Below are 26726 nucleotides of genomic sequence, written 5' to 3'. Positions count from 1 at the left end.
GACACTGCCTCACTAATGTTCTCTAAGGCTGATCTATAATAGACGCCCATCGTTCTAAGAGCTGCTCTCTGCCTTATGATGATGGCATTTGACTTTCCAGGATATCAGGCTGAGGGCTCAAAGGCATCTCAGTTTCCTCTTCTACCCACACTTCCACTTACCGCTTCTTGGCGATTTCATTCTGCCGCTTCACCTTCTCTTCCTCAAACTCCCGGATGTTGCGTACACCAATCTCCCGACAAAATTCTTCAAACACCTCATCCTCTACCTGAGAGGAGAAGCAAAGGAAGATAAAGGCCCTTTGGGTCAAAATGCTGCTTCCAACCCCAGTCCTGCCCTGATGCACATGCTAGCATGGCTCATCCTCTACCAACCTGGTTCATCTTCTCCTTTAAGTCTTTCATTTCCCTCTCCCGGCTCTGGATGATCCTCTTGATATCATTGATGCGAGGCCCAAAGTTGGCTAGCTCACTCTCCAGCTTGGACTTTTCCTGCAGGAAACAGGATTGAGAGGGCAAAGAGACCAAGCTCCTTGGAGGAAAAGAGCCACCCTGAGCACTCTGGCCCCATGGACAGGAAGAACTAGCTTCCTATACTCTGAGAGAATGTGACTTAGGCTCCACCATCTCTCACTTAAGCCATCGCATAGCTTCCTCCCTGGCCTCCAGTCAGCCAGGTTCAATCCACAGCGCTAGGTATAATAACCATGATTACTTACAGGCCCATGCTCCCTTATGTATAACCCTCGCAGCCAGATGTGTTTTGGAATTCAGATTTTTTGATTTTAGAAAAAGCCAAAATGACACACACACACACACACACACACACACACACACACACACACACACACACACACACACACACACACACACACACACTACACATAACACCTCCAGGGTGGTCTGGGGAAGCACCTCATGATCAAACACATTAACATACCTAGAAGAGCACCTCTACCCACAGGGACTGAAATGCCTGCAGCTCACTTTCAATTCATTTTTAGATGAAGCTCAAACATTTATTAAATGAATGAATTATGCTAATAACAGCTCCTAACATTTACCGAGTATTTGGGTACGAGGAATAAATCTAAACACTTTACCTGTATTAACTCGTTCAATCTTTACAACGACCCTATGGTAGCATTCTAACTCCCATTTTACAGATAATGATGAAAAAACTAACACTGAGAGGTTAAGTAACTTGCCTAATATCACACAGAGCCAAGATCTGAACCCCTGGCTGTCTGACAATATACTATGCTTGGTTCCCTAGAGCAGTCTGGGAGGAGAGAGGGAAATGAGACAAGTTCCCTAGAGAAACCCAGGCCAGGAATGAGAGGATAGCCTGTAGAAAACAAAGTTAAAGGCTAGATCCCACCTGCAGATTCAGGGCTAGATGTCGTGTCTTGGTCTGTTCTAGATCACTCTGTGAGTACTTGAGCCGCATCTGTAGTCCATGGGCCTGAGACTGCACCTGACGTAGCTCTGCCTCTTTCCGCTTTGCTTTCATCTGCTCCTGAAGTGGACAAGAAAAAAGGGCAAGGTGTTAAGAAGGTGGCTAGCCTGGGGTTAGGATGCCCTACTCCTAGAGACAACGCTGCTTACTTTCAGCTCCTCTGTCAACCGCTCCTTCTTCTCTTTTAACTTGTCTACAGCTTTCTCATCCCAGCGCCGCGCCTTGGCCTTCAGGTCACTGGCCCCACCAGAGATCACTCCTGACTTCTGGAACAGGGTCCCATCCAGCGCCACTGTCTACACACAGTGGAGAGAAGAGAGAAGGAAGAGCTGAATAGAAGAATCTCCAATACTAAGCCTGTCCAGCTCCAATCTGGGCAAGGGCATCCATACCTTGTGGCGCTGGTGGCCTCCAAAGGCGATGCGACGGGCATCCTCCACGTTGTCACAGACAAGGGCATTGCCACAAGCATACTGCAGGGCCTTTTTGATGTGAGGTGGCTCATATCGAATCACATCAATCACCAGTTTGGCCCCCTTAAGCTCCCGGAGTTTCTCATCTGTAGGTTTCACCTAAGAGAAGAAGCTCAGTAGATGGCAGAACATGGAGGACTTGGAGGAGGGGCCTCCACACACACTCCTGGCCCAATCCCAACCAGCCTCACCTCCAGGTAATCAAGAGGCAAGAAAGTCTCAGGCTCCCCACGCTGCTCCTTGATATACTGAATACAATCCCGGCCTGTCTTCTCCGAGTCCACAATAATGGCATCCATGTTCTTACCCAAAACTTTGGTTACAGCAATCTGATACTTCTTTTGTGTGGGCTGGCAAAGGTCAATGAGGCGGCCATACTGAGAAAGTCAGAAGAGAAAACTGAAGCATGAGGCTTCTAGGAGCTGGCTCAGAAACCCCAATTCCCAACTTGGAAAGGGGGATGGACCAGAATCTGTATCAGGAACATAGCCACCAAGCTATGAAGGAAAAGCTTACTCTGTGGCCCCAAAGCAACAACAACTGTAGGCAGTCATGTCTGAATCCAAAATCATCTTTCTAAACCTCATTTTTACCATTTCACAGACCACTGCCACTCCAAGTACTATGCCAGATACCCTACATACATTATCACAAATTCTCACAAGCACCCAGCAAAAGAAATCTCTTTTCTCAATTCACTTCCTCCATGCCCCCAAAACCAACCATAGTAACCCAAGAACTATCATAAAAAGGGAAAGATCTTTGAGGACAGGGACTGAGCCTAAATCACCCTTATAAACTCCCCAGCAGTGTCCAGAGGAGATATCAGGAAATATTTATGGTACCCAATTAAGTTGAACCCAGAAATGGGATTACAGCAATAGAGGGATAATATTCGGGAAATCTGGGAAGTCAGAATTTGACTCAAGAGGCCAAGATATCTGATAAAATCTGGTGAATGAGTCAGATGGTACACGCCAAGGGAGCTCATATAGAAACCTGCACAGAGCTACTTTCTGAAAAACCAATTCCTGCCCCATGGCCCCTCCCTCTTCCAAGGGCCTCTCCAGTTTTCCCACCTCCCACAAGCAGACACAGCAAGGCAAAACCTTCGGAAAGATGCAACTGGCGTGACCAAAAAAAAACAAACATGAGGTTAAAAGTCAGAACAAGCTGGGTTTGAACTGCAGTTCTTCCACTCATAAGCTGTGCTCTTTTACACAAGTCATTTAACCTGAGTCTCAGTTTTCCCAGCTGTAAAAATGGAATTAGCAATCCTGTCCTCACAGAATTGCTGGGAAAATGACCTGACAGTAAGTATGAAAGTAAATGCTCAGGAAATGAGTTCTCTCTACACTCTTACCACAGAGCCGGGGTACAGGCGCTTGATGCTTTCCATAATCTCTGCCTTTCGCTGTTGGCGGCTGCTCTCCTGGCGGTCAATACGGGCATCCCCCAGCTGCTCCATCACCTGGTTCAGCTCCTTGTTGATCTCATCGATACGCCGCTTGGCCATTTCCACCTCCTCTGTCAGCTCCCCCTCTAGCTTCTTCTGCTCCTCTAAAGACTGCCTACAAAGTAAGGAGACAGGGATTACTCTGGCTAGTCAAGAAATACTCCTGGTTGAGAGGGTCTCTGGGGGTCCTGCCTAGGGAGGGGCAGGACATGTAGGGTTAACAAGAACAGGCCTAGAAGTTAAGAGGGAAGGCTGCAGAGCCACATACTTGCTAGTTGTGATGTACTCCTCCAGTTTCTCAATCCGCTTTTGATTCTCTTCAATCTCCCGCAGCTTTTGCTTGATCTTGGCCTGAGAGAGAAACAAATATACTCCATCACCACGGGCTGAGCAAATAAACTCCAAGACCATAGGGCCTGGGCTTACAGCCGCTATGTGCCCACTCATCCAAGAGCCCAAAAGTCCAAGACAGCCTGTCAATAATGCAGGAGGCCTACTAAAAAGCAGACATACAGACAGTGCTCGGAGTGGCTCTGCTAACTGATGGGGCCTCCCAGGGCCCAATGAGATCCTTTCATAGTGTTCTACCCAACCTAGACTATCTTCCTCACCACTCAGGAAGGCTCAAACCAAGGCCAAGTAAAGCTTTTGGGGCCTTTCTGCACCTCTGTTTTCTCATCGTAAAACAGATAACCTCCACTTCAGAAATACACATTAAGTGCTTGAGTTCCAGTCAAGATGCTGGAGTAGGTAAATGTTGTCCTGGCCTCCTCTCACAACCACCTCAAAATTACAACTGAACTACGGAACAACCATCATTGAGAATCAACTGAAATCTAGCTGAATAGAATTCCTATAACTAAGGATATACAAAAGACACCTCCTCGAGATTGTTAGGACAAGAGAAGATGCAGAACGGGCTGGTCTCACGTCCACCCGTGCTGCTTAAAAACAGGGAGGGATATCTCTGCTGCAGAGGTCCTCCCTGAGGAACAAGGGGTCCTAGGCCCACACTGGGCTCCCCAGCCCAGGGCTCCAAGGGAAGAGAAGTCCCCATAACTTCTGACTGTGAAAACGAGGGGAGACTGTGGCTGAGTGAGAAGGAGGGTGGCTAGAGTTCCAGGCACTCCTTTAAAGGGCCCATGCATGGACCTACTTGCTGATGGACTCACTATCTCTGAGCTCCAGTGCTGGGGCAGCAGATGGACATATGGGAAGGAACATATGGGGAGGAACTGAATTGTCTGACTTCAGGTCGGGGGCTGGAAAGGCAGCTTTCTCCCAAAAGTACTGGCTTAGTCCATTGTTCCTTTGTTGAACCCCCCTACCAGCATACAGAGGCAGTCAGCTGCCATATCTGAGTCTCCATCAACCTGGCTAACATTATTCGTCCTGCCCTGGTGACTCCCTAAAACCCCGCCTGACCCAATGTGCAGGATCGCCCAAGCCACTTCCAGTGGATTTTCCATACAAATGGCCTGTCTTGGCTCATGCTGTGGACTTTCAAAGGTCCACAAACTTCAAACAAGAGGCATCTGGCCTCAGCACGCCCCATGCCTCTTGCTAACTGGCCCCAAGCCTGGCACTAGGGGCAGCCGCCTTGGTTCGCAGCTCAGCCTCTCCCAGGCAGCTCCAAGCCCAGCACAGGTGGCAATCATCTGCAGATCACTTTGTAGCTTACACAAAGTGGCCCCGGACAGGGAACAGGCAGTGGCTGACTTTGGCCTGCAACAGTGCCCATCTCAAAAGGTCCCAGAACCAACACACCCAGTGGACAGCTTCAGAGCATACCAGGGCATCACCCAACCACCTCCAAAACGACACACCCAAAGGTCAGACTTGGCAGGCACTAGAGCCCCATTAAAGCAAATCCTGCTCCATAGGGTCAGCCCCTGTACAACAGCTCCTCCACTGTAGTCACAGCCAGTCCTCACAACCAAATGGCTGAGAATCAATCCCTCCTATTAATGTTAAAATAGCAACCAAGGCTCAACTACACAGGAGGATACACACAACCCACACAAGGGACACACCTTGAGCACCCGGCTCAGGTGACCAGGGAGACTGTGCCACTGGGCCCCACAGGACACCTACCACATAAGCTCACTCTACCAAGACTGGGAGACATAGCAACTCTACCTAATACATAGAAACAAACACAGGGAGGCAGCCAAAACGTGAAGACAAAGAAACATATCCAAGTGAAAGAACAGAACAAAGCTCCAGAAAAAGATCTAAGCAAAATGGAGACAAGTAATCTACCAGATGCAGAGTTCAAATCACTGGTTGTAAGAATGCTCAATAAACTTAGGGGAAGAGTAGATGAACTCAGTGAGAACTTTAACAAAAAGACAGAAAACAAAAATGGAGGCAGAAAACATAAAAAAGAACCAGTCAGAAATGAAGAATGAAGAATATAATAGCTGAATGAAGAGTAGAGAAAATCAACAGTAGATTAAATGAAACAGAGAACTGAATCGGTGATGTAGAAGATAAGGTAGCAGAAAATAACCAATCAGAGCAGCAACAAGAAAAAGAATCCAAAAAAATGAGGACAGTTTAAGGGGAACCTGGGACAACACCATGCATATCAACATTCACATCACAGGGGTACCAGAAGAGAAAGAGCAAGAAACTGAAAACCTATTTGAAGAAATAATGACAGAAAACTTCTCTAACCTGGCAAAAGAAACGGACATACAAGCCCAAGAAGCTCAGTCTCAAACAAGATGAACCCCAAAGAGGCGCACACAAGACACATCATAATTAAAATGCCAAAGGTTAAAGACAAAGAGACCATCTTAAAAGCAGCAAGAGAAAAGCAGTTAGTTATCTACAAAAGAGTTCCCATAAAACTCAGCTGATTTCTCAACAGAAACTTAGCAGGCCAGAAGGATTGGCATGAAATATTCAAAGTGATGAAAAGGGCCTATAACCAATATTACCCAACGAAGCCATCGTTTAGAATTGAAGGACATATAAAAAGCTTCCCAGACAAGAAAAAGCTAAAGGAGTTCATCACCACCAAACCAGTATTACAAGATGTTAGGACTTAAGAAAAATTTTTAAAAATGAATAATAAAATGGCAATAACTACATATCTACCAACAATTACTTAAATGTAAATGGATTAAATGCTCCAATCAAAAGACATAGGGTGGTCTACGGCCATGCTACCCTGAACAAGCCCGATCCTGTCTGATCTCGGAAGCTAAGCAGGGTCGGGCCTGGTTAGTACTTGGATGGGAGACCACCTAGGAAGACCAGGTGCTGTAGGTGTAAAAAAATAAAATAAAAAAATAAGGGACTGTAAGCTGACAAGGTCCTTGCAATCTGTGAGGTCGACGAAGGGTTGCCTCGCCTAAAAAAATAAAAAGACATAGGGTGGCTGAATGAATAAGAAAACAAAACTCTTATATATGCTGCCTACATGAGACTCATTTCAGATCAAAAGACATACACAGACTAAAAGTAAAGGGATGGAAAAAAAAACTTCATGGAAATAATGAAAAAAAAAAAAGCTGGGGTAGCAATATTTACAGCAGACAAAATAGTCTTTAAAACAAAGGCTATAACAAGAGACAAAGAAAGACCCAGTAATCCCACTTTTGGGTGTTTATTCAAAGAAATCCAAAACACTTCGAAAGGACATATACATCCATGTTTATTGCATTATTTACAATAGTCAAGATATGGAGGCAACCAGGGTGTCCATCAGTGGATGAATGGATAAAGAAAAGGTGGTACACACGTATAATGGAATACTACTCAGCCATAAAAAAATGAAATTTTACCATCTGTAACAACATGGATGGATCTAAAGGGTATCATACTGAGTAGAGTAAATCAGAGGAAGACAAATGTTAAATGATTTTACTTATATGTGGAATTTAGAGAACAGGATAAACAACAGAAACAAACTCATACATACAGAGAGCATTTTGATGGATGTCAGATTGGAGGTGGATTGGAGGGATGGGTGACGGGGGAAGAGATTAGGAGATACAAATTGGTAGTTACAATATAGCCATGGAGATATAGAGTATAGCATGGGGAATACAGTAGTATTGTAACAGCTATATATGGTATCAGATAGGTATCGGATTTATTAGGGTGATTACTTTGTAAGTTATATAAATGTCTAATCACTGCGTCGTACACCTGAAACTAATATTATGTGTCAAGTGTAACTGAAAAATAAAAAAGTTTTAAAGTAAAGAATGGTTAATAAATTTAAAAAAGAAAACACATGTTAAGTGCCTAATATAGGGTAGCTATTAATACTAATGCCTACTGCCAAAGAAGTGCTTAGCAGAATACTTGGCGCACTGTAGGCTTTAGGATACTATAACAAGTTTCTACTGTTATTTTACTATTATTGTTATTAGGAAGGCAGTAAGTGAAGTATACTCATGAGTGTGAGCTTTAGAGCTAGCTAGACTGCCCAGGTTCGTATCCTATTTCTGTCACTTAATAATGAGGTGACCCTAGGCAAATTACTTCACTTCTGTGATGGTTTCCTCATTTGGAAAAAGAAGACTTACATTAGTGAATATATATATAAAATATAGTGCCTAGCACATAGTAAGTGCTTGCTGAATGTTAGTTATTGTCATTACTGTTAAGACTATCATTACTGCCTTTCCTCTGGACCATCATTTCTAGTCTTGTAACCCATACTCACCTCTGTCTCTACTTTCTTCCGCTCTTCCAAATCCAGCCGGTCCTGGTCGGCTTTCTGGTCTCGATTGAACTTCTCCAGCTCCTGAGCCAGGGTAGCTGCTCTCTTGCTGGCTTCTTCTTTCAACCGGTGGTATTTCTTCACCTGTGTTAGAAACAGGGAAGGAGGACACGGATGACCAGTCAGTCCATGTCAGCCCAGTGATCTCCCTATCCCCCCAACCCTCCTAGAGCTTACCTGATTCTCCTCCAGAGTCAAGTCTCTGCCCTGACTCTGACTCTCCTCTTCCATCCGTTCCTCAAATTCCTGCCGGGCTTTTTCCACTGACAGCATCTCCTTTTCCAGCTCATCCATGTCGCCTTTACGCTTCTTGTAATGCTTCTGAGCATTCTGTAGGGACTTCTTGGCTGCTTCTAACTTCTTGATTTTGTGGGAGGTATTCTCCTTGGCTTTGATGTACTGAGGCCGCTTCTGGTTCAGTTCTGAATCCTTTTCCCTTTTGCCAGAGGGGAGGGGGAAAACCAGTTAATACTGTTGGAGAAGGGAGAGTTCCCACACCAGCCAGCCTCAAGGAATTGCCTAAAAGAACAACAGCCAGAGGCCCCACAGATCCTCAAAAAAGGGGAAGTCTGACTACTCCCTGGAACCTTCGGCCTGGCATTCCAGCCACTCCATAAGATAAAGCTACCATCTCAGCCTCAACCAGCCAGGCCAGACCCCTCAGTAACAACTCCCAAGAACACCCTATCTTCGCTTAGCTGTCCCCCATCTGATCTAACCTTTCCAAAGTCCTGTCCTTTAAACTTCTAGCTCCAGTTTTCCTCTTCTAGGAAGGCATTCCCAGCCACTCTAATACCTGAGCCTCTCATCGCTTCCTCTCGCTTGGGAAGGCCACCACCCCTTTCAAGTTCTCCCTCTTCTGAGTGCCTATCTACCCAGAGCCTGAGTAACTAGACTCTATTTGTCTAAAATGAAAGTCAAGAAACGTGCCTGGTTCTGGCCAAAGTAAGTCAAGGGGAAAACAGAGAAAGTAGTGTGAGCACTGGACTCTAGGTTTAGGGAAGCCCTAGAGGATAGTCTCTTGGTTTCCCACAAGTTGCAGGCCAAGGCCTGCCTCTTACTTGATCTCCTTTTCAATCTGCTGCTGTTCCCGCATCATTTTGCCCAGCTCCTTCTTCTTCTCCTTTAGTTCATCCTCTACCTTGTCCATACGCTTCTTGTCCTTTTCAATTTCCTTGTTCTTAGAAGCCAGTTCCTTATTGAGCTTCTCGATTTCTACTTCATTATGATAAAGCTTAAAGAGCTGAAGCTGTACCTGAGCTCGCACCACCTCATCCTTCAGGCGCTGGTAGCGGTCAGCCTGTGCAAATACGGGCATGGAGGCAGGGGTGCATCAGTAAGGCACTGGCTCCCCATGCTGGCCCCTCAGGGCCCAGAGGTAGCCTGGCCACCTACCTCTTCTTTCTCCTGTTTGGCTTCCTTGCGTTCAGCCGCGATGTTTTTCTTACGATGGTAATTAAATTGCGTGTCCTCTTCAGCTTTCACCATTTCCTTCTTTCGCTTGTCATACTCCTGGGCTAGCTCCCCAGAGCGACTGATTTCTTCAAATAGAGCTGTCCTCTCTTTGGGGTTCTTCATGGCAATAGATTCCACAGCACCCTAGTAAAGGTCAAAACACTCTCCCCACTTAGACCCTAACCAGCCCAGTTCTCCTACCTACTCTCACTCAGTCATTCAGAAAAAGCTCACTGACACCCTCTCACACTGGGTGCCACATTTCACACTGTGCTTTGAGGACACATTCCTGGCCTTTTGAAGTGCATGCGGAGCAGGACACAGAAGCAAAGCCAACACTGTGTGTTATGTGCAATGACAGAAGTAGCAGAAAAAAGGACTAAATGAAGCTTGGGAGCAGGAGACTGGTAGGGGTGTCTATATGGAAAAGATTACCAAAGTTGACATCTAAACTGAGTTTGGAAGATAGGGAAGAACCAATAAAGAGAGACGAAGCCAAAGAAAGCAGGTCAATTTGGGGAACTGTAAATGGTTTAATTAGGCTGGAGCATAGGACTAGAGGGGGAGAGTATTGACAGATGAGGCTAATGAGGTGGGCAAGAACCAAAGGATGGTGATGACAGTAGTTTGGATTTCATGCAAAGGCAATGGTTCCTAGATGACAGTAGTTTGGATTTCATGCAAAGGCAATGGTTCTCAAACTTTAGCATACATCATCATTACCTGGAGAGCTTGGTCTAACACAAATTGTTGGGCTCCACCCCACAGTCTCTAAGTCTGTAGGTCTGGGATGGGGGCCCGAGAATGTGCATTTCTAACATGTCCCCAGTTGATGCTGATCTGGAGACTATAATTTAAAAACCACCATCGTTAGGCAATGAGAAATCGCTGAAATATTTTAAGGAGAGAAGAGAAAGAAAAAGATTTCTGCCCTCATAAGATGAACCTGGCCTAGGGGACGAACTGGAAGAGGCCAGACTGGAGTCAGGAAGCCCAGTGAGGAAGCTGCTACATTAGTTCAGAGGAGATGGAGCTGGAGATAGAGTAGGCCCAAGGGTTGGCAAAATGCAGAGAGCCAATAATTGTTAAAAATGCCCACCTGAAAGACAAGGAAGTTACGAGCTTTGATGAGAATGCCCAACTTCTCTAATTCCTCACTGTACTCATGTAGCTGGACCACTTTGTTGTTGATCTTGTACTCAGAGGAACCCCCTACAAGATAATACATGAGTCAGCCAAGGGTCAGGTCTCCCTCCCACCCCAGCCAGCTAGTCTAGCCCACCTCTCAGGAACCAAGGAGAGCCTTCTGGCCAGCCTCACCCACCAACAATGACACGGGCAAAGGTGCGGTCCTCAGCACCCTCCTCGGAGTAGACCATGCTGACAAAGGCCCGGTTGGCAGCTGGCTTGCCCACAGGAGCTCCGTGGATCAGGTCCCTCAGGGTCTTTACCCGCAGGTTGCTGGTTTTTTCACCCAACACAAAGCTGATGGCGTCCATGAGATTTGACTTACCTAAGGGAGGAAGGGAAAAAGTAGAGGAGAATTCAAGAAGGGGAGAAGAAAAGGAATAAAAGAGACATTGAGAGGAACAGAAATGTTCCCTAACCACTCAGTGCTCAGACTCATAGGAGGTGAAAATATTGCTCTACCTCCATAAAGCCTGGGCCCAAACAAAGCCCAGAATCAAAGGCTTAGAAAAACAGTCCTTTTGCAGTTATTACTTATAGCAGTCAAAAACCAGAACTCCATCTAAGGAAATGGTATGTTCAAAGAATAGATTGTTCTACAACCTTTAATGACATGAGGAAAAAACCCACAATAGGATAAACAAGCAAGATACAAAATCTAACATACTTTGATCTCAACGAAGTTTAAAATAAACAACGGGGCTGGAGGAAGGGAGGAAATAGGGAGTTGTTGTTTAATGGGTATAGAGTTTCAGTTTTGCAAGATGAAAAAGTTCAGGAGATCGGTTGCACAGCAATGTGAATATACTTAACACTGCTGAACTGGACACTTAAAAGTGGTGAAGATGATAAATTTTATGTTATGTGTATTTTACCACAATTTTTAAAAAGATATAGCCCTATTGTGTTACAATATGAAGGACACAGCATCATCTATGATCTTGCCAAAAATATTTAACCTGAATTTAAATTAAAACAAGCCTTTAGACCTCCCTTCAAGTTGACAGGAAATAAAATGTTTTAATGAATGTCTTCTTTGAGGCACTCAGACCAGTGATGAAGATACAAGACAGAAGAAAATAAATGTTAACATATATCAAGTGTCTACTCTATACAATTCACTAAGGGGAATCAAGGAATGCCTTATGGAGGTGGACACTGAAGAATGGGAGAAAGAGAGGCAGTCAGACAGACCAAAGGCCTTTTCGAAACAGCTGGGTATACAAATCTACCCATGGTGAGGGGACTAATACTAAGAGGTACATCCTGGCTCTTTCCACCACACCAAAATCCTAAGAAACTGGAGTGGAACCCCAAGCATTAGCCTTTAGGCCAGTGTTCTCAAATGAGGTTGGGAGGGGGAGTAATTTTGCCCACCACCCCCCCGGGGGGGGATTTGGTAATGTCTGGAAACATTTTTGGTTATCACACCTGGGGGTAGGAATACTGGGGTCATCTACTGGGTAGAGGCCACTAAACATCCTACAATACACAGGACAGACCTCATAGCAAAGAATTATCTCGCTGGAAATGTCAACAGTGCTGCTGTTGAGAAACCCTGCTCTCCATAGAGAGCTAAACCCAGCAAAGCTGTCAGAGCTACTTCAGCAAGGGCAGCCCCTAATGCTAGGAAATGATTTAGCTAGAATAACTCTGGAGGAGGTGCACAGCAGTGTTCCAAACAAACCTTTGTGGGGGGGGGGGTAGATGGGAGGAATCCATGGTGTATCATTTAGAGATGGGGAGTTAAGATATGAAATAGGGGTCTTACTCTACCACCCTTTATTTTTCCCTAGTTTTACTGATAGAACTGACATATCATATTAGTTTCGGGTGTACAACATAATTCCATATTTGTATGTATTGCAAAATGATCACAATAACTTTAGTTAACATCCATCACCTCACAGTTAGAATTTTTTTCTTGTGATGAGAACTCTAAAGATCTACTCTCTTAGCAACTTTCAAATATACAATACAGTTACAGTGTTAACTACTGACTACCTTTCTAAAGACACCACCCAAGTCACTCTATTACATCAACCTGTCTCACTTCCTGCATAGCACTTATCACAGCCGAGAATTATCTTCTCTCCTTTATTACTGTCTTTCCCCTCTGGAATGTAAGTTCCCTGAAAGAATGGCTTATTCTAGTCTCTGCTGTTTCCACAGCACCTTGAATATCTCCTTATAAGACAGTAAGTATTCAATAAAGGTGAACGAGTACGTTCTGACTTTTAACGGATTCAGTGGTAGCAAAGGGGCTAGTCTGAGGCTTCCCCATCTCTGAGATGGGGGATGGGGTGGAGAGTCGAGACCCCAAGCATTTTGGAGACGCGAGCGCTGGGTCTCAAATTCAAAAGTGCCGCCTCCGGAGGAGAGTTTTAAAAAAGGAGAAATTGGAGCGTACCAATGCGAGGAGGGACGCGTAAGCGTATCGTTTGGGACCAGAGACCATGGGAGGGCTACCAGCGGTCCCACATCTTCCGGAGGTTTCATACAAGACAGAGAAGCCAGCTGGCTGGCAGTGGACTCCGGACAGCCACTTTTGGCGGGAGGGGGCAGAGGGCGGGTGAACGTACAGTCTGGCGCGTACCACTCCGGCGGGAGCAGGGGGAAAACGCAAAGACCGGGCACCTGACACCTGGGGAAGAGGTTTGAATCAGAGCACCCGAACGGGGAAAGCAGGTTTAGGCCGAATCCCTTAAGGAGGGGCAAGGAACCTGTTAGGGTTTGCGACATTCCAGGTGGCACGGGCTGGGTTGTACTACTCTGCTGCCGGATTGGGGGTCCAGGCTGGGACGTGTGCAGGGCCACAGCAGGGCTTATCTCACCAGAGCCGTTGGGTCCAATGATGGCGGTGAACCTCTGAAATGGTCCGATAATCTGTCGACCCTTGTACGACTTGAAGTTCTCGATCTCAATCAGTTTCAGGAAACCCATGACGGCGGCAGCGGCGCCTGTACGAATGGCCGCGCCGTACGCCGGAGAACTGGGGTAGCCTGCGCGGGAAACACCGCAGTGCAGGCCGGGCGGATCACAAACCTCGCGAGAATAAGTGCAAGGCGAACGGGACTTCCGGCTTCCGGAGAGGGCGGAAGTCAGGGGTGGGGGCCTTCAGGCGGGTGAGGTTTTGTTGATCCGTTGCCAGGGCGCGAGTTTACGGCAGGCGTTTGGGCCCCGCCCTCCTTTCTTGTTGCATGGCAACGCAGGCCGCGGCCGCAGCCACTACCGGCGGAGTCGCGAAGGCAGCAGTTCCTGGAAGAGACTGCGCCGCTTTTAGGCTCCCGGGCAGCAGACGGGATCAGAGCTCACGCTTGCCGAAACGAGTCAAAAGTCACAGCAGGGCTATGCCCTGTAGGGCAGGGGAAGGTGAGAGTACAGCTGTGGTTTTAACCGGAAGGCTCAAACAAGAACAGGATCTGGAATTGGAAGGACCCCGGGGAGCGGAGGGCTTTACGGGAAGGAGGGGCGGGCGGGAGGTTTCGGTGTTAGGTGAGCTCAGACCTTGCTGTGGTTGGGGGTTTGGAGGCGGAGTGGGGTGCGGTTAGAGGTGGGATGGGGTGTGAAGGGAGATGAGGGTACTCTGGAACAACAAGGATACCAGCTGGGGAAAGCTATGGCCAGAAGTACTGCCTCTATCCCCTGCCTCCCTCCTGTTCCTCCAAGCAAAGACTGACACTGTAGGCCAAGAACAGTCTTGGACCTGAGCCACTTGTTGGCTACTTGAATCTAGACCCCACCTAGGAGCTTGAAAATTGGGACTCCTTGCTGAGAAAGGTATTTTGTGTGAACCCTTAGGAGTCAGAGCCCCTAAGCCAGTGTTCTCCACCTTTATTTTATCCTTTCCCCTTCATCTCTCTCTCTCCATGCCTCACCCCCATCCCATTCCCTCCTCTCCATTCCCCTCTGCCCCATCTCTTGTTTTCCCCTTCCTCTTCTCTCTCTGCTCTCTGTCCTCCACCCTCATCCCCCTATCACCTTATACCTTTTCATTACTAAGGCCATGGCCTTAGCAGTCCAAGAAGCTTAAAATTCTGCCAAATCTTCCCCTTCAGTGACCCTATGTTGTGGTGGCAGATGGAATTAGTAGGCTGGGGTTGGTGCTTAGACTTAGATATGGAAAGGGTCTGGTGGTTGCCATAGCCATTCCTGTAACTGTTTTAAAAATGATTTCTGGAGGCCGAAAAGAATCTTAAAGTCTTAGGACAAGTCCAGGAAAGTGAGAAAGCTTGGATGATGGAATCTAGTAAAGGAACCATAAATGAAGTTCAACTGGGAGAAACAATCGCAATCAGGCTGAGGGGATAAAATGACCAAAGGACAGGAATCTGACAGGAACTATTGTTACATTGTTAAAAGATGAAATGGGGCTTGGGGAAAAAAAAATCAAATTGAATCCCCACCTCTCATATCATATACGAAATGCAATTCCAAATGGATTAAAAACTTAAATAAGGAAGGTAAAATTTTAGAATATACAGGAGAATGTATGATCTCGGGATTTCTTAAATAATAAAAATTATTATCAAATAATAATAAAGTGAAAAGAGTAACCACAAATTGGAGATGTTTGCCACATATAAATTGAGAAATGTTTAGTGTGTAGAATACATAAGGAACTCCTAAAAGTAATAAGAAAAGGATAAACAACCTGATTTTTAAAAATTGAATAGACACTTCACAGAAAATCAAACAAAAATGGCCAAAACACACATGAAAAGATGTGCAATCTCATTAGCAATAAGGAAAATGCCACTTAAAGTCGATAATTATAATTTTACACCCACAAATTGGCAAAAATCCAATACCAAATGTTAGTGAAAATGTGGAGTGGCTGGAGTTTTTATACACTATAATGAAAGTGTAAATTGGTACACTCTCCTTGGAAAACAAGTTAGCATTCATTTATCTGGTAATGTTAAATAATGCTTTAAATACTATGATCCTGCACTTCCACTCCAGGTCTATGCTAGAGAATCTTTCCCACCTGTATATGTCTCTTTTAATCTTCAGGTTCCTCCTCCCTCTTTTTCTCTTGCAGTTAAAAAAGTAAACTGGGTTATTTGTGCCAGAGTCTTATTCTTTAGTGAACCTGCTTCAATCAGGCTTTTGGTCCCACATCTACACCAAAAATGTTCTTGTCAAGATCACCAGCAACCTTCATGTTACTTAGTTCTCAGTCTTCCTCTTAACCCATCATCAGTTGCTCAGTCTCTCCCAAAAACTCTTCACTTGGCTTCTCTAATATCACACTTCTGGTTTTTCTCCCACCTCACCAGCCACTCCTCCTTAGCTTCCAATGCTGGCTCCTCTTCTCCCTGTCACCCCTAGGACACTCTTAGCCATCTACACTCACTCCCTTAGAGATCTCTTACAGCCTTATAGTTTTAAATTCCTTTGTATCAGGTTAGGCTAAACTATGCTGAGGTTACAAACAACCCCAAAATCTCAGCAGCTTATAAAAACAAATTTTATTCCTGCTGCTTGTTCATTGTGGGTTGGCTGCATCTCTGCTCTATGTCATCATTCCAGGACCCAGGCTGAAGGAGCAGCCCTTACTTGAGACATTGCCAGTCTCAGCAGAGTGAAGAGAAAAGGTGGCTATCACCTAATGGCTCTTGATTCTGCTTGGGGATGGCACATGTCAACTCTCACACGGGGAAGGCAAAGCAAATCACATGGCTAACCCTGTGATGTATAATCCTTCTATAGAAAGGAGCAGCAGATCTTTTTGAGCAAGAAAAAAATTTACCATACCATTTGTATGCTATCAATGGATATATAATAGACCTGTCAATCTCAACAGTCCCAAACTGATCTGATTCACCCCCATCCCATACATCCCATCTCCCTACACAGTGTTCAGTTGATAGTCCATCCCTCTGATTGCCAAGGCCCACATCCTTGAAGTTGTTCTTGATATGGCTCTCACACCACACATCCAATCCATCAGGAAATCCTGTTGGCTCTGCTTTCAAAATATATCCAGAAACTGACCACTTCTCACCATCTCTGCTGTTACCAACCTAGTGTGAGTCACCATCATCTTTTGCCTGGACAACTGCTACAGGTTCCTGTCTGGTGTACCTGCTTCTAGCCTTGCCTCTCCTGCCCCTGGTCTATTCTTAACACAGTAGCCAGAGTGATCTTTTAAAAACCAAAGACAGCACACATCACTCCCACTGCTCAAAACCCTCCAATGGCTGCCAGTTTCTCCCAGAGTAAAAGCCACAGCCTTTACAGTGGTCTGCAAAGTCCTGCATGCTCTGGCCCCTCCGTTATCTCTCTAATGTCATTTCCTACCTACCTCTCTTTCACTCACACACTTGCCTCCTGCTGTTCCCTTGAATGTGTGCCTCTCATGTCCACATTAAGGCCTTTGCACTTGCTGTTTCCTCTGCTTGGAGTGCTCTCTTCCTAGATATCTGCATAGGTGACTCCCTTCAAGTATTAGCTCAAATATTACCTTCTCAGTTATGCTTCCCCTGACTTCCATATTTAAAATTGCAAACAAACAAACAAACAAACAAACAAACAAACAAAAAAACAAAAACCCAACCATTTCCTTGGCACTTCCAATTCCCTTTATCCTACTCTATATTTTTTCTCATAGCGCTTATCTTCTTACAAACTATTTAATGTACTCTTTATTGTAAGTCTGCCCCCACTATAAAGTAACCTCCACAAGGACTCAGATTTTTATTGCTTATGCTCCTTGATGTCTTCCGATGCTTAAAGGAGTGTCTGACAGTAAGCACTCCATAAAAATTTATTAAATGATAGAATGAACATGAGTGGAAAAAGCAAGATGCAGAACAATACATTCTTCATGATATTTTATAAAGTTCCAAAACAAGAAAATATTTTAAAATATTGTTCGGGGAATGGTACATATAGTATATTAATACATATTAGTGAAGGAATATTAACATTTTGGATAGTGGTTATCTCAGTGTAAGGATGAGAGAAAGAAGGAATGAGACACGTAATAGTAGTGATCATGTTCTATTTCTTAAGTTGGAGAGTTGGTTCATGTGTATTTCATACTTCTTAACATGCATATGGATTATATGTATTCTGTATGTATCTAATATTTCACAGTTACAAAATGGTTTTTTTAAAAAAAAAAAAAAAGGGACCGGAACTAGCTATAAGAGGAGTTGAGGAATGGTGTTCCAAACAAAAGAATGGCTGTGTATAAAGGCCCTGAGGTGGGAACAGTTGTTTTATTGGAGGACTTGATGGGAGGCCAGTGTGCCTGGAGCACTGTAAGCAAGGGAGCGGGTGGTAAGAGATTAACTGAAGAGGTGTGCAGGAACCAGATCTTGAAAGTTAGGAGTTTGGATCTGATTCTAAGTGCAATCGGAAGCCAGCGGAGGGTTTTAAGCAGGTGAGAGACATGATAAGATTTATGTTTGTGAAAATGTTTTTGGCTTTGGCTTTAGCTGGCTCACATGCCAAAAGTGGGCTTCCCAAAATATGAAGGAACACAGGCAAATTTAAGTCCTCTAGCCTTTCATTTGACTAAAGAATAAGTAATAAAAATAAATGAAATGCTAAAATAAATAAGTAAATGGGAACATGGTATCAGTTACTGAAATGGGTAAACCTGAATAAAGTATAATGTGAAAGGGAGAATGTTGTAAATGAGTTTGAGACTTGGAAAGGTGAGCAGGAACTGGATCATGGAGACCCTTACAAATCTAGCAAAGGCAGGTAGACTTTATCTTGTAAACACTGAGGAACCATTTAACGGTTTTAAGCTGAGGGGGGTGCCATGGTTAGATTTGCTTTTAGAAGGATCACTCTGGTAGCCAGTGCAGAGGAAGAAATAAAGAAGGTAACACTGGAGCAAGGGAGGCTGCTGAGGCTCCTGGGAATATTGTCCAGCACCAGATTGTGAGGCCTAAATTAGGGTGGTGACAGCAAAGATGGAGGACACAAATACGAAATATATCAAGAAGTAAAATCAATAGGAATCAGTAACTGGTGAGATACTGTGGGGAGAAAGGAATGAGGGTGGGGGTGTGGCATTATGGGTCATCCCATTTCCCCCTTACTCCAGATGTTTAAGCTAGACCTGCCACCAGATCCCAAGGAGGTGGCAGCCATTGAGGCTAGAAGAAATCGAGAAAAGGAGCGACAGAGCCGAATCTTCAATGCGCGGACCCGAGTCATAGGGGTGAGTGAGTGGGCAACAGGGACTTTCTTGGGACCAGGAGCCACCTCACTCTTGCACCTGGAGGAGAATGGAGCAGTGCCTTGTACAGCCCCTCCCTAATTCAAGCAGGCCCTAGGGCTATAAAGGAAGGAGAGGAGGAGAAGGCACTCACCCCTGGGTGTGGGAAGGGCCTGGGAGGGAGTGTGGAGCTGCAAGGGAAGAGACTGGGGGAAGAGGAGCCAGTGACAGCTGACTCTTCGGCCAGGTGGCCTGGTTCTCAAGAGACAAGCAACATGGAGCCAGAAGAAGTCTAAAGGATATTTGGTATTCCATCTGCCTAAACTCTCTCTGGAAGGCTACATAAGAAACTGTTCATAGGCTGAGGGACAGAGATGAGAGGGACACTGACTTTTCACTAAACTATATTCCGTTTTGCACTATTTTGAAATGTTTTAAATGAATCATTATCAAAATAAAGAGAAAATATTGATCGTTTAAGAAAAAATAGATTGCCGAGTGGGTGGATAGGGGGAGGATGGTATTCTGGAAAAGACCCCATACCTGTGCTCAAGGGCCAGGTCTACTGTTTACTAGATGTGTGGCTTTGGATGAGTCACCTGTCTCCTCTGAGCTTCAGGCTCTTCCTCAGTAAAATGAGGCTAAAGGAAGTGTTGAGGTGAGTATGAACATATGGTGGCAGCTCTGGAAACCAGAGCCTAGTGCCTGACACAGTTGGCTGAGGGATGAGTTGTGTAATTGCGATCCAATTGGCAAGCACCTCCTAGGGCCATCTCTGTGCCAAGCTCTGCGTTGTGCAGTGCTAAGGCTCAGTCTCTGGGGGAGATCATTGATTAAGGCCACCGTCAACATAAATTGCCCAATGGGTCCTAGACCCTGTGGGAATAGCACCTGTCAGGGGAGTCAGGAAAGTGAAGCCTGAGCTGGTCTTGAGGAATGAAATGAATTTGAGTAAAAAGGGGGAGGAAAGAGTGCTCCAAGTGGAGGGAGCAGCTGGAACAAAGGCTGTTGGTTTGAAACTGCTTAAGTTGTTCAGAGAATTACAAGCACAGAGCTTCTGAAGGTGGGACAGGGGAAGAGGGTATGAGATGAGGTTGGAGAATGAAGCAGAAGCTAGACCACTGAGGGGCTTAAAAACCATGCTGAGATGGTGGAACATTATTCAGTAGGTATTGGGGATCTATAGGAGGATTTCGAAGCCAGTAAATTCCGAGCAGTTTGTATTAGAGTATTCAGGCCTGCTACTAGGCCCCTACCCTGATTTAGCTCATTTCTTTGGGATCAGGTGGATGTCGAAGCCCTGAATAGCCAGGTGGAAGAGCGGAGGCTTCGGGAGGCAGCAGAGCGGAGCAAGGAGGCAGCTTATGGTAAAATCCCAAGGCCAAAGGCCAACCAAACAGGATAATGTAAGGGCCTGAGTGGGGTGAGGTATGGCAGTTCTGCCTTGGAGCCAGGCCTGACGCCTGGGTGTGGTAGAATAAACCAGATGGGCTTGGGAGCACAGGCTGTGCTGAGTGGGTTCTGTCCCTCCCGCAGGACATTCTACATGTCCCCGCCTACCACCCACAGGTACCAACCAGGTGCAGTATGATCTGGTAGCCCAGATGCTAGAGAAGGAAGAGGCAGAACGGACACGTCGGCTGGCCAAAAAAGTCCAGGACTTTCGTGAGCAGAAGCAGCAGCTCAGGAATAGGTGTGAATTTGACCTTTCGGATCCAGACCGATTCTGGAACGAGTTTCCAGCCTGTCACAATGACAGCGTTCCCTACTATGGCCTAACCAGCCTGCAGTACTTGCCTGGGGAAGACCTGGACAGGGCTGCGTGCCTGAGAATGCAGCAGGAGCAGTTTAGATCCAGCCTGGAGAGGCAGCTTCGGGAGCAACAGCTAGCCAGGATTGAAGAACAGCGTATAGGTAAGCAGCTGGGCCCTCCAGGCTGAGACCTGAAGCCTGGCAGGGAATTGTCCTGAGTCAGGTACAGCACCCAGGAGAGATGAGAACTGTGGAAGGAGGTCCAATTACCCACAGGGCTGCTGCTGAAAGACTGAGCAGACCCCAACTTCTCTGACTTCCTTCAGTAACTGACAGGATAGCCATTGGTCCCAGACCAACCTGTTATTCCGTTACCTGGAGGCAGCACAGCGAAGCCAAACCTAATAGCTCTGCCGCTTACTGGCTGGTTTGGGCAAATGAATTTTCCTCTCTGTACTTCACTTTCCTCAACTTTAAAGTGGAGACAGAGGTGGCAGCAAGAGAAAGAGCATCAGGGCTGTGAATGGTCTGGGGATTTAGGATACACGAACAGTTTAATGTTAACAGCCCAGGGTTGAGGGCTTGGAGGAAGAGAAAATGGGCCAAGAACCTTCTACACCAAACTAAGGAATTGTGACTTTATTGTGTAGGCAGTGGGTAGCCACTTAAGGGTTTGAAGCAGAGGCGTGACAAGACCATTTCAGTATTCGACAAATATTAAGCTACCTACTTTGTGCCTAGCACAGTGAACAAATCAGAAAAATCTTTGCTGTCATGGAGTTCACACTCTAATGAGGACAAACAATGAACAAGATAAAATAGAGAAATATATAAAGTGGTTAAGATAATTGCTAGAGGAAAAAATAAAGCACAAAAGGGTATATAGGAACTTTTGAAGAAGGGTGCACAGTGGCAATTTTAAATAAGGAAAATCTCACTGGGATAACATTTGAATACAGATCTGAAGATGAGGGAGTGAGCAGTGCAGATATCTGAGGGAAGAGCTATTCCAGTAGAAGAAATAGCTAGTGCAAAGGCCCTAAGACAGGAGAGAGGGTGTCTGGAATGTTTGAGGAATAGCAGTGGGGCCAGAGTGAATGTGGGGAAGAGTGCTAGGAAGTGAGGTCAGAGAGGTAATAGGGGCCAGATCAAGTAGGCCTTATGAGCCATGGCAAGGATATCGGCTTTGAGTGAGGTAGGAGCCACTGCAGTTTTGAGCATTGGGGTCACATGATTTGTGTTTTAGACAGATAACTGTCAGCCAATGTGGAGGTTAGATTAAAATGAGAAGCCCAGAGGCAAGGAAATCTTGCAGCCAAGAGGAGGTGGCTGACAGGCAGCTATGTATCTATATGACGTTCCAGGGCCAGTCTGGGCTACAGGGAGAGATCTGGGGGCCATGGTGGGGGGGTGTGTGCAAATGAGCAGAATGCCAAGCCTGGAGCCTGGGAAAGGGGTGAGCAAATGGTACACTCTGTGAAGACAAAGACCAAAGCTGTCTTATTGACCACTACAACCCCAGTGACTTACACAGAGCCTGGTACATAGTAGATGCTCAGTAAATGTATCTTGAGTGAATGAATGAGTAAAGGAAAAGGAGCCCATAATAAAGACTGAGAAGGGATAATGGAGGTAGGAAAAAGATGCATAAAATAATAACTGATACTAATAGCAAACCTTTATTGAGCACTTACGTGTACCAGATACTGTGCTAAGCTTTCTACCATGTATGTAATTCATTTAATTATCACAACAACCCTATGAGGCAAGTACTAGTATTATCCCCACTTTCAGTAGAGGAAACTGAAGAACTGAGATGTTAAATAACTTACCCAAAGTCATAAAGCTCATGGGTGATAGAAAAGTGGTAAGTAAACTCAGGCAGGCTGGGCGCAGCGACAGTGCTCTTGACTACAATGCCATACTTAACTTTCCCTCAGTCTCCATGAGAAAGTGGGGACTCAGAGGCCAAGAGGAGTTTCAGAGAGGGAGTCATTGATAATGTCGAATGACCTGGAGCAGTTCCAGACAGGAACAGAGATCTATGTATTGGATTTGGAAGTGAGGAGTAGTTGGTGATTTTTGTCAGAGCAGTTGCAGTGACAGTGTGGGGCCAGCTGCCCAATGACAGCAGGGAGGGGTAGAAGAAGGCAGAGCGAGGCACAGGGACAGCACTACACTGAGAGTCCATGTGGTGTGATGGAAGGAGCATGGGCTGATTCCTCCAGAGACCTTGGATTCAAATCCCAACCCGCTTCTGGCCAGCTGTGTAACCTTGGGTATTTTACTTCACCTCTGAACTCTCAGTGTCCTCATCTGAAAAGTGGGTCTGATCCTTTCCAGATTGCTGTGAAAAGTGAAATGAAACAGCACACCCTTATCTCTTCCCGCCAATGCCCCGCTTCCCAAGCTCTCCAGTCTCTGAAGTCCGTGTCCCTGTGCCTCTTCAAAGCCAAGCTTTTAGCCTGTGCTCTGGACCCCATTCTTTCTGCTCTGGCCCCTGCCCCCAGTCTGTGCTCCCTCAGGTATCCCCTCCCCTGAGTTTTCAGCACTTCCCCTCCCACTGGCCTTCTGTGTGGTAAACATGCTTACATCTAACCCATCTTAAAGAAACAAAAGCCTCCTTCCACCCTGTGATTCTAGATCCTGTGAGCTAGCTGTTTCCCTTTACTATCATACTTTTTGAAAAATCTGCTTCCACTTGCTGTCTTTTCTTCCTAACTTTCCAGTCACACCTCAACCCCCCTGAGATCTCATTTCTCACCACACAACTTCGCTGCCACTACTCTTACAAAAATCACCAATGCCCTTGGTGTTATCAGGCACAAGGGGCTCTGTTTACTCTTTTTTCCTTGACTGGACCTTTCTTGCTACAGTTGACTCTGGTTACATCTTCCTTCTTGAACCCTTCTCTTCCTTGGCTTCTGTGACAGCACATTCTGCTTGTAGCTTTCTGACCATCCTTCTCTGTCTGCCCTTTATGGGCTCCTCTTCCTTCTACACCTTCCTTCTTGAGACTATCCCTAGCACACCACTGCTCTCCCTACCCTACATATTTACCTCAAGTGCCCTCGGCCCTCATTCTGGTTTCAGCTACCATGTCACCACCTCTGTGCTGAGGAGACTCTACCTGCAGAATCAGATATCCAAATGCCTGCTGACCACCTCCAGCTCAGCTTCCTAAACAGAATTCATCAATGCCCCCTAACCTTCTCTTCATTCTATATCTTCTACTTCCAGTAGTGGCCACACCATGCACCTAGTCACCTAGGCGAGGACCTGGGGAAGCATCCATGAGTCTTCTTTCTCCTTTAGCCCCTCATCCAATCCATCAAGTACTATTGATGTGTAACCGCCTATATATTTCCCCTCCATCCTTTCCACTACTGGCCTAGTTTGAGCCCTTGGAGGTTACTGGCCTACTGCAGTAACCTCCAAGATGACTTCCCTACCTCCATTGTCTCCCACCAGAAGGAGCTTTCAAAAATAGGAATCTAACCGTGTTAACCGCCATGCTTAAAATTCTCCCATGTTCCCCACCACCCCCAGGTGAAGTTTCTAGCCCTTAGTCTGGGCCCTGCAAAGCTCTCTAGCCACTTGCATTTTATACTCTATAGTAGGTGCTCAATAAATATTTGTCAAATGAATTCATTGAGCACCTACTATGTGACAGGCTCTGGTCTAGGTGCTAGCGCATGGTAGTGAATAAAACAGACAAAAACCTTGCCCTCATGAAGGTTACTTTCTAGTGAGGAGAAAGCAATAGACGAAATAATTGAAAATGTAGAGTATATTGGATAGCGACAAATGCTAGAAGAAAAATCAAGGAAGGGGGATAAATGTTGGAGGTAGGCAGTTTGCAATTTTAGATAGGAGAGGGACAAAGCCTCACTGAAGTGGTAACGTTTGAGCAAACACCAGAGGGGAGCAAGTGAGATGGGCCAAGAGTAACGTCTATTGCAAATTCCTGAGACAGGAGTGTCTGGCATGTTCGAGAAAGCAAAACCGGTGTAGCTGGATTAAAAGTGTCGATACCTTTGCTCATGTTATACCCATGGCCTGGAATGCCCTTTGCTCTTTCTGCCTATGTACAACATGTATTTCAAGGATCACCTCCTCCTGGAAGCCTTCCTCTCACCCACCACCTAAAGCTCTCATAATGCCCTGTACACATCTCATTGACCTTACCACATTATAGTATGGTGATCTATGTTTGATCTGTCCCCCTACACACATGCTAGCCAAGGAGCTTAGGATAGGATCGAATTCCGTGGTGTCCTCAGAACCCAACACATGGCCCTTAAACTGAGGCTCAGAGAGATGAAATGATTTCCCCAAAGTCACACAGCTCAGAAGCAATAGAGCTGGATTTGGAACTCAAGTCCATTGGAGGTATCTTTCAGTTAGGCACTTGAGAAATCCTTGTACTGCCACTTTGGCTATCCCTAGCCCCACAAAGTAGCTCCTTCTACGTCTCTACAATTAGGACATTACCCCCACTCACAAACATACATACACACATGTCCACAATGCTTGATGAACAAATGGCTGAATGAGTGAACCAGGAATGGAATAAGCCAGTATAGTGCCTTGACCATATTTCTCTGTGTAGAAATGCTCAATGACCAGCTGCGCCTAGCCATGGACACGAGGGCCGCCCAGGTGGCCAAGCTGGAGGAGTCCTGTCGCATAGCCATGATGTCTGCCATGGCCAACGCCAACAAAGCCCAGGTATGACCTGAGCCATCCAGTGCTCTGGGCTCTCCCCAATCCCTTGAGCAAAGTTCTGGGGAACTTTAGCAATACTTTTCTCCTCACAACCTTTCTCGAATCAACACCAGCCCTCTCATCTACCTGAGGACTTCCCCCCTTTACCCAAGGGCCCTCTTAGGTCAGAAGATGCCGTTCTCCACCTCCAAAGTCAGGATGACTTGAGAACAAAACACACTGTTCTCCCTTTCCCAGCCTCAGTCTAGACTTCCAGAGGGCAGAGAAGTTCCCTGCCCATTCCACACTCCTCACCAACCTTAGGTCATTCAAGAGCCATACAATATCTCTGTTCCTGCTCTCTCTGAGTTGGAGGAAAGTAGGGCCACGTCTCCCCATCCCCTGTGAGTGAGAGTTCCCTGAGGTTGGGCTCACATTCGGGGACCCCACCAGGCAGCTGAGCTGGCTGAGCGGCAGCGCCGTGAGCATAAGCGCAAACAGGATGCCAACTTCACGGAGATCCAAAACCAGATCACAGGTGACCTGACTAAGAAACACCCCATTGCCCAACACTCTGTGACTCCCCAGCGGGTCCAGTCCCATTGCTGGAAGGGCATAACTCCAGAGCAGCGAGCTGCCATGAAGAAAGCTCAGGAGATGCAACGTCTTGAAAAGGAGGCACAGCGCAAGGCCGAACGAGCACAGAATGCAGAATGGGAAGGCCAGGCCGTGTGCCTGGCCCAAGCAGCCATGGAACTGGAAGAGCAGGAGAGGCAACTGGGTGCTGAATTCCGGAGGGGGCTGGGCTCCTTCAACCAGCAGCTGGCTAAGGAGCAAAGTGCTCAGTGAGTTCCAGGGGGAGGCAGCAGGGATGAATGACAAAGGAAGTGGGGAGGAATGGTGAGGGCCAGAGAGGGAAAGCCCATCAGCTGAAGCCTCTGGACTTCCTTCATTTCACAGGCATAATTATCTAAATTCGATAATCTACACCAATGAGCCTACAGCCCAATATTACCTACAGTTCAACACCAGCAGCCGCTGAGCTCAAGATGGTTCTCTCTCCCTTCTCCCCCATCAAGCTCACAGAGGCAAGGAGTCAGAGAGGAAGATGCTGCAGACCTCCTCCCCATTCATTCCCCAGTGGGAAGGAGTTGAGCAAGTACCCCTACCTTAACCCTATGAAATAAAGCTGTCCACTAAAATCAAGGCCATGTGTTGTAACAGGACACAAAAGATATGAGGTACTGCCTTTCCCACACCACCCCTGGGATCTGAGCATCCAGCCTTGTCAGTCTTCACCCATTCACTTTTATT

At 46.2% G+C, this 26726-nt stretch overlaps 2 protein-coding genes and 1 non-coding gene across 8 annotated transcripts in view; 2 read left to right on the top strand and 1 right to left on the bottom strand.

Moving 5' to 3' along the window:
• SMC1A (structural maintenance of chromosomes 1A) overlaps positions 1-13829 on the bottom strand; it is a 33294-nt gene extending 19465 nt beyond the window's left edge. Inside the window, exons 1-15 of one of the 2 annotated variants that reach the window (XM_011383439.2) lie at positions 13606-13829; positions 10908-11096; positions 10683-10795; positions 9524-9727; positions 9190-9428; positions 8306-8564; positions 8072-8212; positions 3656-3738; positions 3295-3502; positions 2123-2308; positions 1851-2030; positions 1608-1754; positions 1381-1518; positions 375-491; positions 162-268 (exon numbers count right to left, since the gene is read on the bottom strand). In XM_011383439.2, the coding sequence (XP_011381741.1) occupies positions 162-268; positions 375-491; positions 1381-1518; positions 1608-1754; positions 1851-2030; positions 2123-2308; positions 3295-3502; positions 3656-3738; positions 8072-8212; positions 8306-8564; positions 9190-9428; positions 9524-9727; positions 10683-10795; positions 10908-11096; positions 13606-13714 (2420 nt within the window). In that variant the 5' untranslated portion in view covers positions 13715-13829. The remainder of the gene's footprint in view (positions 1-161; positions 269-374; positions 492-1380; positions 1519-1607; positions 1755-1850; positions 2031-2122; positions 2309-3294; positions 3503-3655; positions 3739-8071; positions 8213-8305; positions 8565-9189; positions 9429-9523; positions 9728-10682; positions 10796-10907; positions 11097-13605) is intronic. The other variant, XM_023525030.1, reaches the window with a different exon arrangement.
• On the top strand, positions 6548-6666 carry LOC111733079. Its single transcript, XR_002777825.1, has one exon. It is a non-coding gene; the product is annotated as a 5S ribosomal RNA (ribosomal RNA).
• Positions 12565-26614, top strand: RIBC1 (RIB43A domain with coiled-coils 1). 5 transcript variants are annotated; one of them, XM_011383438.2, is made up of 8 exons: positions 14010-14143; positions 17910-17985; positions 18840-18956; positions 20239-20320; positions 20523-20867; positions 25318-25436; positions 26001-26257; positions 26373-26614. In XM_011383438.2, exons 2-8 carry the CDS (start codon positions 17962-17964, stop codon positions 26452-26454), a joined length of 1026 nt encoding a protein of 341 aa, XP_011381740.1. In that variant the 5' UTR covers positions 14010-14143; positions 17910-17961; the 3' UTR covers positions 26455-26614. The 5 variants fall into 5 exon arrangements, with proteins under 5 accessions (XP_023380799.1, XP_011381740.1, XP_011381738.1 ...); XM_011383436.2 differs by having other exon boundaries at positions 25866-26257; XM_023525031.1 differs by lacking the exons at positions 14010-14143; positions 17910-17985 and adding an exon at positions 12565-12969 and having other exon boundaries at positions 25866-26257.
• Positions 26615-26726: the final 112 nt, after the last annotated feature.

The sequence above is a fragment of the Pteropus vampyrus genome, unplaced genomic scaffold, assembly GCF_000151845.1.
Source record: "Pteropus vampyrus isolate Shadow unplaced genomic scaffold, Pvam_2.0 Scaffold518, whole genome shotgun sequence".
Classification (NCBI taxonomy): Eukaryota; Metazoa; Chordata; class Mammalia; order Chiroptera; family Pteropodidae; genus Pteropus; species Pteropus vampyrus.
This window is presented reverse-complemented; position numbering and strand designations above follow the sequence as displayed.